This window comes from Anolis carolinensis, unplaced genomic scaffold, assembly GCF_035594765.1.
Source record: "Anolis carolinensis isolate JA03-04 unplaced genomic scaffold, rAnoCar3.1.pri scaffold_10, whole genome shotgun sequence".
Taxonomy (NCBI): Eukaryota; Metazoa; Chordata; class Lepidosauria; order Squamata; family Dactyloidae; genus Anolis; species Anolis carolinensis.
Genome location: NW_026943821.1, coordinates 26,247,935 through 26,261,769, shown reverse-complemented (window position 1 = coordinate 26,261,769; position 13,835 = coordinate 26,247,935). Strand labels below are relative to the sequence as shown.

General features: G+C 42.2%; 1 protein-coding gene and 1 long non-coding RNA gene across 2 annotated transcripts in view; one reads left to right on the top strand and one right to left on the bottom strand.

The window, feature by feature from the left end:
* Positions 1-13,835, bottom strand: part of LOC134293808 (uncharacterized) — a 66,304-nt gene that overhangs the window by 20,097 nt on the left and 32,372 nt on the right. The gene's annotated exons all lie outside the window — the stretch shown is intronic.
* man1c1 (mannosidase alpha class 1C member 1) overlaps positions 1-13,835 on the top strand; it is a 109,680-nt gene that overhangs the window by 69,872 nt on the left and 25,973 nt on the right. Inside the window, exons 3-4 of the mRNA XM_062962553.1 lie at positions 8,560-8,675; positions 12,279-12,359. Of these exons, the coding sequence (XP_062818623.1) occupies positions 8,560-8,675; positions 12,279-12,359 (197 nt within the window). The remainder of the gene's footprint in view (positions 1-8,559; positions 8,676-12,278; positions 12,360-13,835) is intronic.

Genomic DNA, 13,835 nt, shown 5'->3' with positions numbered 1-13,835 from the left:
ATTATTGCCCATTATCTGCTTTGAACTGAATTATATGAGTCTGCACTGCCATATAATCCAGTTCAATGCATATAATCTGGATTTTATATAAAGCAGTGTAGATAGGGCCTTGGTTTGACTTAATTCAGTGGTTCCCAAATTCTGGATCTCCAGCTGTTTTGGACTTCAGCTCCCAGAAGTCTCAGGTGCCGCCTGTCTTTCCAATTTGACCCTGGATGTTGGGAGTTATAGTTCACCCCACATCCAGAGAGCCCTGTGAACCCCACCAATGATGGATCTGGACCAAACTTGGCACACATACACATCATGATCAGCTTAAAATACTGGAGGGGTTTGGAGGAAACTAATCTTGGATGTTGGGAGTTATAGTTCACCTCACATCCAGAGAGCACTGTGAACCCCACTAATGATGGCCCGGGGCTGTGGCACAGACGGGAGAGCAATGAGTCACTGACCAGGAGGTCATAAGTTCGAGGCCCGCTCGGAGCTATGTTTGTTTGTCTTTGTCCTGTGTTAAAAAGGCATTGAATGTTTGCCTATATGTGTAATGTGATCCGCCCTGAGTCCCCTTCGGGGTGAGAAAGAAGGGCGGAATATAAATGATGTAAATAAAATAATAATAAAATAAAATAATGGTGGATCTGGACCAAACTTGGCACACATACACATCATGACCAACTTAAAATACTGGAGGGGTTTGGAGGGAACTGATCTTGGATGTTGGGAGTTATAGTTCACTCACATCCAGAGAGCCCTGTGAACCCCACTAATGATGGATCTGGACCAAACTTGGCTCACATACACATCATGATCAACAGAAAACACTAGAGGGGTTTGGAGGGAACTGATCTTGGATGTTGGGAGTTATAGTTCACTCACATCCAGAGAGCCCTGTGAACCCCACCAATGATGGATCTGGACCAAACTTGGCTCACATACACATCATGATCAACAGAAAACACTAGAGGGGTTTGGAGGGAACTGATCTTGGATGTTGGGAGTTATAGTTCACTCACATCCAGAGAGCCCTGTGAACCCCAGTAATGATGGATCTGGACCAAACTTGGCTCACATACACATCATGATCAACAGAAAACACTAGAGGGGTTTGGAGGGAACTGATCTTGGATGTTGGGAGTTATAGTTCACTCACATCCAGAGAGCCCTGTGAACCCCACCAATGATGGATCTGGACCAAACTTGGCACACATACACATCATGTGGCCGGAATCGAGCATCTTCAGCCTTCTCTGCCAAAGGGACTCAGCTCCCGATGTCACAATCTGGTTCCAAAAAATTGCCGGCTTCATTTGTGTGTTTACAAAAAAGCAGTGACCATGAAAAACAACCCCGTCTCCGCCAGGCTCTGCCTTTCCTTTCATCATCCCTAATGATTCTGCAATATTAATGATTATGTGATGTTTATGTCCTTTTCTATTAATGGAAGAAATGAACCCGCTCTGAGCAACATGGGACCCCCGGCAAAACAAAACACACACACACGCAAATATAGGCAAACACAGACACACATCACGAAGTGGCGCCCAAGGCACAGGCCATTACTGTGATATTGCAGAAGTCGCACACTAATGGCCTTGATTTAATTTGATGATATAATCCACCAAAGCCCTCCATAAAGAATCGGGAAAAGGGAAAAATAAAGAAGAAGCGAGATCTCCCCGTACAAGCGAGAAAGGAACCCAGGGACAATCATACAAGTCAATTTCCCGGCCCGATTAATTGAAACGAAGGAAGGGAAATAGTTTGGATTTGCAAAAGGGCTTCTGTGTAAAGCAAATGTCTTTAAATACACAAAATGCACCGAGGAATTAGTTACAGCTCTATTTTTTAAAAAATCCAGCATCGTGAATGGTTTTTCCTTCCCTGTCGACACAAGAAAAGGCAGATTGTGCTGATTATTTTCCTTTTTTGGTGATACAAAAGTTATCATTTCATCCCGCTCTAGGGATACTTGATGTCCAGAGAATCAAGAGCTGCAAAATTTGTATTTTTCAACCGGGGATATTGGGACAATTACTTTCTTCTGCATCTTTTATGGGACATAAGTCTACGTGTGCACACAAATATTAAAATACACATCTATGCATATGCAGAGAAAGTGGAGAGGACGAGAAAGTTGAAAGAGAAAGTTGACCGGGCTCGGCTTTGGCCTGCCTTAAGTCTGGAATGCCTTGAAAACACACAATGACAACAATCCTCATTAACTTGACTGTATCATCACCAAAAGTAGGTCCACACTTTTGGTTATAATTGTTTATGTTTATGTTGGTTATAATTGTTCTTCATTTTATATATTGTATTATCCCTTCATGTTTTTTTTGCACTACAAATAAGATATGTACAGTGTGCATAAGAATTCATTCCAAACTATAGTTTGGCATCCCAACTGCATAAGGAACCATGACCAGGCCCTTTGTTTATTATTATTATTATTATTATTATTATTATTATTATTATTATTATTATTATTATTGGAGCCCCCAATGGCGCGGCAGATTAAAGCACTGAGCTGCTGAACTTGCTGACTGAAAGGTTGCCAGGTTCAAATCTGGGGAGTGGGGTGAGCTCCTGCTATTAGCCCCAGCTTCTGCCAACCTAGCAGTTCGAAAACATGCCAATGTGAGTAGAGCAATAGGTACTGCTCCAGCAGGAAGGTAACAGAGCTCCATGCAGTCATGCAAATGGCCACATGACTTTGGAGGTGACTAAGGACATGCTAATGTGAGTAGATCAATAGGTACTGCTCTGGCGGAAAGGTAACAGAGCTCCATGCAGTCATGCCAGTGGCCACATGACCTTGGAGGTGTCTATGGACATGCAAATGTGAGTAGATGAATAGGTACCGCTCCGGCGGGAAGGTAACAGAGCTCCATGCAGTCATGCTAGTGGCCACATGACCTTGGAGGTGTCTACGGACATGCAAATGTGAGTAGATGAATAGGTACTGCTCCAGCAGGAAGGTAACAGAGCTCCATGCAGTCATGCCAGTGGCCACATGACCTTGGAGGTATCTACGGACATGCAAATGTGAGTTGATCAATAGGTACTTCTCCGGCGGGAAGGTAACAGAGCTCCATGCAGTCATGCCAGTGGCCACATGACCTTGGAGGTGTCTATGGACATGCAAATGTGAGTAGGTGAATAGGTACTGCTCCGGCAGGAAGGTAACAGAGTTCCATGCAGTCATGCCAGTGGCCACATGACCTTGGAGGTGTCTATGGACATGCAAATGTGAGTAGATGAATAGGTACTGCTCCGGCAGGAAGGTAACAGAGTTCCATGCAGTCATGCCAGTGGCCACATGACCTTGGAGACATGCAAATATAAGTAGATGAATAGGTACTGCTCCGGCAGGAAGGTAACGGCACTCCATGCAGTCATGCCGGTCACACAACTTTGGAGGTGTCTACCGACAGCGCCGGTTCTTAGGCTTAGAAATTGAGATGAGCACCGACCCCAGAGTCAAGGGAAAACCTTTACCTTTACCAACACCATTTTAACTGCCGTAGCCCAATGCTGTAGAATCATGGGAGTTGTAGTTTGGTGAGGCACCAGCACTCTTCGCCCTATAAGGCCAAGCACCTTGTGAAGCTACAACTCCCATGATTCCATGGTATTAAGCCATGGCAGATAAAGTGGTAAAAGGTAAAGGTTTCCCCTGACGTTAAGTCCAGTCGTGTCTGACTCTGGGGGTTGGTGCTCATCTCCATTTCTAAGCCAAACTCTCTCCCCGGGGCCGTGGTGGAGGCTCCTTCTTTGGAGGCTTTTAAGCAGAGGCTGGATGGCCATCTGTCAGGGGTGCTTTGAATGCGATTTCCTGCTTCTTAGCAGGGGTTTGGACTGGATGGCCCATGAGGTCTCTTCCAACTCTACTATTCTATGCTTCTATGATTCAAAGAGCCGGTGTTGTCTGTAGACGCCTCCTAGGTCATGTGGCCATAGGCATGACTGCATGGAGCGCCGTTACCTTCCCGCCAGAGCAGTACCTATTGATCTACTCACATTGGCATGTTTTCGAACTGCTAGGTTGGCAGGAGCTGGTCCTGGGATTTGAACCTGGGACCTTTCGGTCTGCAGCCCAGCGCTTTAACGCACTTCTCCACCGGGGCTCCAAGTGGTACCAAACTGCATTAATTCAGCCGTGTAGACTGCCCAAATCTATTTATCTGCTGCTGCCCCCTGGTGGTGAAGAATCTTCACAGCCGCTCGATCCTTCCTCAGGAGGGGATTCGAAGTCGAGTCAGCAATGTTGTTCTTTTAATGGGGACTGTTTTTTGGACACCCAAAGTGTTTGTTGAGAATCCTGCTGTTGCCAGCTGATGTCATCCCCTCCTTCTCTCTATCTGTTCTGGAGAGCCATGAGTCACTTGTCACGAGAAATGTTCGTTTGGTGCCTGACAGAACAAATGGCCTGCCATTCGCAGACCCAGCTGAGCTCGCATCGCATGCATTCCGCCTCTTGCAGCGAGAGAATAGTGTTCTCATATTGCTAAGCAGCTGTGCTTGGTCCAAAAAGAGTCTGTATTTTGGACTTCATGCTACACCAGCACAAATACTGTATATACTCGAGTATAAGCCTAGTTTTTCAGCCCTTTTTTTAAGACCGAAAAAGCCCCCCTTGGCTTATACTCGGGTGAGGGTCCTGGTTGGCTTATATTTGGGTCAGCTTATACTCGAGAATATATGGTACATTGATTATTTTTCTCTATTATTATTGGTATTATTACATTTATTATTTTTCTCTATTATTGTTGCGTGCTCATTCTCCAATTCTTTTGCAGGTTTGTGATCCCACCAGTTCTTTGCTGCTGGGAGGGGTACTTGAGGCATAAGTTCCAATGAATCATTTGGGCCACATAGTTGTGCCTCTGTTTGTAGTCTGTCTGTGCGATTTTCTTACAGCAGCTGAGGATATGATCCATGGTTTCGTCGGTTTCCTTGCACAGCCTGCATTTTGAGTCATCAGCTGATTTTTCGATCTTGGCCTGAATTGCATTTGTTCTGATGTCTTGCTCCTGGGCTGCAAGGATCAGGCCTTCTGTCTCCTTCTTCAGGGTCCCATTCGTGAGCCAGAGCCAGGTCTTCTCCTTATCAGCTTTTCCTTCAATTTTGTCAAGGAACTTTCCATGCAATGTTTTGTTGTGCCAGCTGTCAGCTCTAGTTTGTAGTGCAGTTTTCTTGTACTGGTTTTTTGTCTGCTGTGCTTTGAGGAGTTTCTGATTTTTGACTTCAATCCAAGCAGGTTCTTCACTTTGCTTTCCATATTCTGCCAGGGCATGTTCTTCTTCTTTGTCTGCTTGTTTTACTTGTAAGAGTCCTCTGCCCCCTGATCTTCTAGGCAGATATAGCCGGTCAACATCACTGCGAGGGTGCAGTGAGTAATGAATGGTCATGAGTTTTCTTGTTTTTCTGTCCAAATTGTCCAGTTCCATCTGTGTCCAGTTTATGATGCCAGCAGTATATCATATGTCAGGTATGGCCCAGGTGTTTATGGCCTTGATGGTGTTGCCTCCATTGAGCTTGCTTTTGAGAATTTTATTATTATTATTATTATTATTATTATTATTATTATTATTATTATTATTAGAAACACAACAAGATGAGTCCAGAGCAGACTCTCTGCTGGCTGTTGTACTGGATCACACGTCTATTATTTCCAAATGCTGGCTGAGATCTTTTGGCACGGCACCACCTGTCCACAGCAGACACCCAAGTGTCTAGGACACTATTATTATTATTATTATTATTATTATTATTATTATTATTATTATTATTATTATTATTTTATTATGACACAGCAAACAAGATCGATATGCTCAATTTCGTATCACAAAATCAAAAGTCGAACACTTCCCAAGTGTCTGGGACTGTGTGATGTATTTTCAGATGATGGGCGCAGATCTCAGTCGGGTGGCCTTTTGCAGTTGGCAGATCGTGATTTTGTCAATGTCTTATTATTATTACTATTATTATTATTATTATTATTATTATCAGTCTCAGGGTGGACTACAACAACAAAGAAGTCCCTGGACCATTTCTTTCTTCTTCACTGTCCTGGCCTTGAGAGCATGCCTTGAGAAACCGCATTTTCAATATCACTGCAAACTCTTGGTTTTAAAAGCGAGATCCATCTCTTTGGTTGTGTTTCTCCAGTGCGGAGGGTGTGCATAACCATATGTGTGACTCAAACATTACTTTTCCAGAGTGAACTGAATTTGGAGGAGGTAAAAAAGTCTCCCTAACTATTCCTCCTCGTGACATCTATTGCCGTTGATTTCCCCAGGAGCAAATGCTTTTGCTTTTATCAGGCGCTCGCACGTTGACTTCGGATTCGGTCTTGAAGAGTGACTCAAGTTATCCGGAAGGCTGTGAACCAATTAGGGAAGGGTTCTTTTTTCTTTTTGTTTTAAGTCTTTAAGTGTTGCTTTCGCTGAGTCATTCGGAGATGTAAAAACCCAGCGCGGTGGAATCTTAATGAATCCGGAGGGATTTTCTGTCCATAAGCATCGCGCCGTTCAGTCTTTCTTCTGCGTCTGTGCCCGAGAAACTCATAAGCGCAAGGCTTGGCGACGGAAAGGTTTTCTCTTCTGCCTTTTCGTGCAGATTTAACTCTCCCAGATTCTCTAAACAAGAAAAAAGGAATCTGGGAGGACAAATGTGCCAGTGGGGAGAACAAGTGCCCCGCTCGGCATCCATGGGACCACCCATTCCCTTTTTACTTTCCAACTTTACAAGGAATCTATATACATAAAAGAGTGATGGCATCACGGCAGTGGACAAAACAACAAAACTAAACACCCCACAACCTCGAAAATTGACAGCACAACCCCTCATCCATGCCTCTAGGTTGATACAACAAAAAGAAAAGAAAAATAAAGTCCTAATTAGAGGGAGAGGAATAATTGTTTTTATCCAATTGCTGCCAGTTAGAAGGCTAAGCTGTGGCCCGGGGCTGTGGCGCAGACGGGAGAGCAAGCCAGTGCAATTAACTGCAATGAATCACTGACCAGGAGGTCATAAGTTCGAGGCCCGCTCGGAGCTATGTTGTTGTTTGTCTTTGTCCTATGTTTAAAAAGGCATTGAATGTTTGCCTAATATGTGTAATGTGATCCGGCCTTAGTCCCCTTCGGGGTGAGAAGGGCGGAATATAAATGCTGTAAATAAATAAATAAAATAAATAAGCTCCGCCCACTTGGTCTCCTAGCAACCCACTCAGCCCAGGGGACCCTTTACCTTAACTACCACCAAATCCTCAATACTTTATTTCCCATACCACCATACTTCGCCACAGCAACGCGTGGCCGGGCACAGCTAGTGTCTTATATTTTTAAGGGTGGACACATTTGTATTTATTTATTTACTTATTCCACCCTTCTTTCTCACCCCGAAGGGGACTCAGGGCGGATCACAAAGCACCTATACATGGCAAACATTCAAGATTTCTCTAACTTAAAACAATACATTTTAATATATTGGGTTTATGGTTCCCGTCCTCTTGATCAGGTCATGTAAGTGTTATTTATTTCTATAATTGTATTTTTACTTTTCTTAATAATGTGTTATTATGTTTGCTATGTAATGTTTGTGTTTTACGATTGGAAACCGCCCTGAGTTCCATCCGGAAGATAGGGCGGTATATAAATAAAGTTGTTATTATTATTATTATTATTATTATTATTATTATTATTATTGACACAACGACGTTGTATGACACAAGATAGATATGCTGGATTTCGTTTCACAAAACCACAAGTCGAACACTTCCCAAGTGTCTAGGACTGTGTGATGTATTTTCGGATGATGCGTGCAGATCCCAGCAGGGTGGCCTTTTGCAGTCAGCAGATCGTAATTTTGTCAATGTCTATTGTTTCCAAATGCCGGCTGAGATCTTTTGGCACGGCACCCAGTGTGCCCATCACCACCGGGACCACCTGCACTGGTTTCTGCCAGAGTCTTTGAAGTTCAATCTTGAGGTCCTGATAGCGGCTGAGTTTTTCCTGTTGTTTTTCGTCAATGCGACTGTCACCTGGGATGGCGACATCAATGATCCAAACCTTGTTCTTTTCCACAACTGTGATGTCTGGTGTGTTGTGTTCCAGAACTTTGTCAGTCTGGATTCGGAAGTCCCACAGTATCTTTGCGTGCTCATTTTCCACAATCTTTGCAGGTTTGTGATCCCACCAGTTCTTTGCTGCTGGCAGGTGGTACTTGATTATTATTATTATTATTATTATTATTATTATTATTATTATTATTATTATGGCGTTAGACATATGACATATAGACAGACACAGAGGCAATTTAACATTTTCCAGCTTCCGGCGTCATGAAGGGGATGCTCGATTCTGGCCACAGGAGAAGCTGCTGCTTCATCATCCACATATTAGTGCTATTCCACCAGTACAGTTGCCATTGTTGTTAGCAAAAACAGTCACCGTTAATACTCAAGCCCTTTGCAGACGCAGGAGAGAAATCCAGAAAGGGCAACGGGAGAAAGTTCCATCCAAAACCTTTTTTTTCTGTTTCCTTCCGATGCAGGAGGCCTCCGGGGAGCCACGGTGGTGGATGCGTTGGACACTCTGTACATCATGGAGCTGCAGGAGGAATTCCAAGAAGCCAAAGACTGGGTGGAGAGCAGCTTCGACTTGAACGTGGTGAGTCTGCCTTTGAATACGTCTCTTGGGATTTCGAGTGCTCAGCCTGTGTCGCCTTTCTCCCACGTCATGTTGTGGAATTTCGTTTGGATGCGGGTGAAGAAAGCAGACTGACAGCAGAAGTTGTCTTCAAGATAGTTTACTTTTGGCCAAGAGCAGGTGACAATGTTTGCTAATGCCCAGAAAACGCAATGCCACACCTTGCCTGTAGTGGCTTTCCAATTTATACAATTTTACAGAAGCATGCGCAGAAAGCTAACTGACAATGGAATTTGCTGACTATTATATTTATTTATTTATTTATTTTATTTACAGCATTTATATTCCGCCCTTCTCACCCCGAAGGGGACTCAGGGCGGATCACATTACACATATAGGCAAACATTCAATGCCTTTTCACATAGAACAAAGACAAACAAACATAGGCTCCGAGCGGGGCTCGAACTCATGACCTCCTGGTCAGAATGATTCATTGCAGTTAATTGCACTGGCTTGCTCTCCCGTCTGCGCCACAGCCCGGGCCCAATTATAATCCTTTTGGACATGCGTAGTTGCCTTGTAACTTATATAACCCATTACTCATCACATCAGGTGAAGTGTCCATAGTTTGCTCCACGTATGCTCTATCCTCAGGTGACATGTTCATAGTTCAGCCCACGTATGCATCATCCAGCAGCCAAATCATTACTGCAGTTTGCATGACCTTATATTGTGAGCAAAGAGCAAATGTCAGGCAGAACATGTCCTGTCAACACTTTCATGGAAAAACAAGATTTTTGAGTAAGGGTCATATCTAGGTAAGGGATTTTTAGGTCTTAAAATAAAATATTCAAGAGCTGCTCCATTAGTCAAACCTCTGCTGCGTCAATGAAACACAAATGTGTTTTATTTGGCACCAGTGTTTTTGACTCGTTTTGACTGTCTTCAAATCTGCGATAGCGTCTAGGAACCCTAATCCAGCCCATTTCAAGGCTGGTATTTGCTGGTATCCAAGCTGCAGGGATCTGAGCCTCACTCATTACACACTGGATTAGTGGCTGTGCAGTGCCGAGTGCCCAGGCATTGAACACCCAGGTGTTTCAGATAATAACCGTTGGAAATTCAAGATTACCGTAGCTATGAAGGATCCAGTACAGTTTTGAAGTGGAGTATTTGTAGTGGAAAATAAATTAATGTGCTGGTTACTTTCAGCTAGGATTGCTTGGATTTTCCAGGGTTAGGAAGACTTAGCCTCATTGCACAACAGCATGGGTTTTCCTTAAATCAGGTTTCTGCATCCTGCAGAGTTCTGGGGTTTGTGTTTAGTGAGGCCCAGGACCCGTCTGAGGCGTTTGAGGTCTGGCTGAGGTGTTTAAAGGCCCCTCCCTAAAGTGGATTTAAAGTAGATTTAAAGTGGATCCAAGCTCAAGTGTGATGAGGTCCTTAAATCAACAAGCAAGGCTATTTCCATATGCCAGTTACTTGTGAACTCCAGTTGGAGAAGACGGTTGCTTTTGGACTGAATCTCACTGTAGTTAGATGCACTGACTTAATAACAGCTATCAGCCAGCTTGGTATTAACTTGTCGTGATTATATTGTATTTTATATTGTTCTATTTTTGTACATTGTTGGGCACGGTTCCCCATGTGAGCCGCCCCGAGTCCCTTTGGAGAGATGGGGCACGATACAAGAATAAAGTTGTTGTTGTTGTTATTCTACAAGCAGTAGTCCAAATAAAAGGAGATCTTCCAAGCTCTGGATAGTAACTTTGTATAAGAAGCAGTGTGGGTTCAAAACTGTATATATATACCCAGGAAGTGTTGATATTGTGACTGCAGAGCTGCATCAGTTGCTGTTTCTGTTGCAAAGTGTTTCTGTGGCAGAGATGATAATAATAATAATAATAATAATAATAACCAGGCAGTGTTGATATTGTGACTGCAGAGCTGCATCAGTTGCTGTTTCTGTTGCAGAGATAATAATAATAATAATAATAATAATAATAATAATAATAATAATAATAACCAGGCAGTGTTGATATTGTGACTGCAGAGCTGCATCAGTTGCTGTTTCTGTTACAAAGTGTTTTTGTTGCAGATATAATAATAATAATAATAAATATAATAATAATCAGGCAGTGTTGATATTGTGACTGCAGAGCTGCATCAGTTGCTGTTTCTGTTGCAAATAATAATAATAATAATAATAATAATAATAATGATAATAATAATATAATAACCAGGCAGTGTTGATATTGTGACTGCAGAGCTGCATCAGTAGCTGTTTCTGTTGCAGAGATAATAATAACAAAACAACAACAACAACCAGGCAGTGTTGATATTGTGACTGCAGAGCTGCATCAGTTGCTGTTTTTGTTGCAGAGTTAATAATAACAATAATAATAATAATAAACTTTAATTTTATATCCCGCCCCATCTCCCCGAAGGGACTCAGGGCGGCTCACAACAGGGACAAGCCCGAAACAACAACACAACATATTTGACAAAAACTTAAAACATTCCAACGATACACAAAATAAAATAATGGACAATAATATATATAATAATAATAATAATAATAATAATAATAATAATAATAATAATAATTCCTAGGTATGGGTGGGCAAGCTAGAGGAAATCAATTTTTAAGGTAAGGCTTCAGTTGCAAAGCGTTGCTGTTTCTGTTGCAAAGAGAGATCTCAGTGTTGCTTTCTCTCCATTGCGAAGCCTCATGAAAGAGACGGCGATTGTGTGTTTGCAAAGAGACAATCCCATGTAATAATTTTGGTCGAGTGCCTTCTGTTTGATAAGGGATCGATGGGCTCAAAGGCAAAATAAACGCGGAGGTCATTGATCTGTGTTTTAGGAACGCTCTTCCTCCTGCCCTTCCCGTCCCGACAGATCAATCTGCAAATGCAAGAATGAACCTTGTAGATAGTCATATCTCAGGGCAGACCGGACATGCATTAGATTTTTTTTTTTTGAAAATCTTAATGCGCAGTCAGTGGTTATTGAACGGAGCCACCAGCACGGAGGCGTAATGTTTGGGAAATAAAAGATGCCAAGGCATTGCTTCCAAAGGCTGGCAGTGTTTCTTGTTCTGTTTGGTGTTTTGAGCAGAGATCAACTCATTTCAAAACAGTTTTCCAAAAAGCATTGGCCTTGGATATTTAAGACCTGGGCTCGAAACTGGGTGCGTCGTAACCGGGTAGCTTTGGGTCATTATTTTATTTATTGTTGTTTTATTCCTTGCAAACTTGGGCGCTCCAGGTGTTTTGGACTGCAACTCCCACCATTCCTAACAGCCTACCGGCTGTTAGGAATGGTGGGAGTTGAAGTCCAAAACACCTGGAGGGCCCAAGTTTGCAAATGCCTGTCCTAAAATAATTGGCTCCAACTTATATCCAGACAGAAACATTGGAGTACAGCTTCCACACAATTGAACCATTATGATGAATGATCAGACATTATGGCAGGTCTAACTCAACCCATCTGGGAGATGTTATACATTCTACGAATTCTGGCAAAGTAATACATATTTTGAGTGTTCAATATGCCTTTTGGTGCCACTTTCCATTCTGTTTTCTCGCTAATCAAATACCCGTCCTGCCTTTTTCTCCGCAGAATGGCGAAGCATCCTTGTTTGAAGTGAACATCCGCTATGTTGGAGGGCTTCTGGCTGCTTATTATCTAACGGGCGAAGAGGTTTGTTGTGGCACGTTTACGTATTTCACGTATGGGATAGATTTGTGTATAAGAAAGCTGCACTCCTACATATAAGCCGCTTCGAGTCTCCTTCGGGAGAGATAAAGCGGGGTATAATAATAATAATAATAATAATAATACACTTTATTTATATTCCGCCCTTCTTCCTAAAGGGACTCAGAGTGGATTACAGTATATGGGGTATAATAATAATAATAATAATAATAATAATAATAATAATAATAATAACAACAACAACAACAACAACAACAACAATGATGGTGATGGTGGTGATAAAGATAATAATAATAGGTTTTTATATTCCGCCGTTCTTCCCAAAGAGACTCGGAGCAGATTACAGTATATGGGATATAATAATACAGTAGAGTCTCACTAATCCAAGCCTCGCTTATCCAAGCCTCTGAATAATCCAAGCCATTTTTGTCGTCAATGTTTTCAATATATTGTGATATTTTGGTGCTAAATTTGTAAATACAGTAATTACAACATAACATTACTGTGTATTGAACTACTTTTTCTGTCAAATTTGTTGTATAACATGACGTTTTGGTGATTAATTTGTAAAATCATAACCTACTTTGATGTTTAATAGGCTTTTCCTTAATCCCTCCTCATTATCCAAGATATTCGCTTATCCAAGCTTCTGCCGGCCCGTTTAGCTTGGATAAGTGAGACTCTACTGTAATAATAATAATAATAATAATAATGGTGGTGGTGATGATGATGATGATGATGATAATGAACCTATTTATCTACTTGCATTTGCATGTTTTCGAACTGCCAGGTTGGCTGGAGCTAGGGCTAACAGTGGGAGCTCACCACGTCCCACGGATTCGAACTGCCCACCTCTAGTTCAGCAGCACAAGAGTTAAACTCATTATGCCACCGCAACCTTATTATGATTATGATTTATTCATTTCTATCCCGCTTTTCTTCCGTGGGTGGGATTCAAATCAGCGTACAACATATAAAATTCATACAAATACATTAGACATCAATACATAATCAATTAAAACATCATATCCCAATATAAAAACCCAATTAAGATATCAAATAAAACTATTTTAAAACTTACAAGTACCATATTAAAGATATCCCTATAATAATAATAATAATTCTCCTTGCAGCCCTAACTGAATGAGTAAAAATGCAACTTGTTTATGAAGAGTGAAATGTTGATCTATCAATTACGTCTTGTGGAATGACTTCGTCGCCTCGTCCGTGGAGTTGTTTTCCTCCTGTGGTCGGTTTCCGCCGTATCGCTCTTTGCTTTGGTACATCGGTCCCTCCTGGAATGCCATTTGCCACGATCTTGGCCTCGTGTTCAAAACTTGTTAATTTCCAGATGTCAGGGAGAGGAACCTTCATGGGCCCCTCGGGGTCCCGCTAAGCATTGCGGCAGGGCAACTGTCATTTTCTGTGGCAGCTGTTTTCAGCTATTTTGACCCCTCAAAG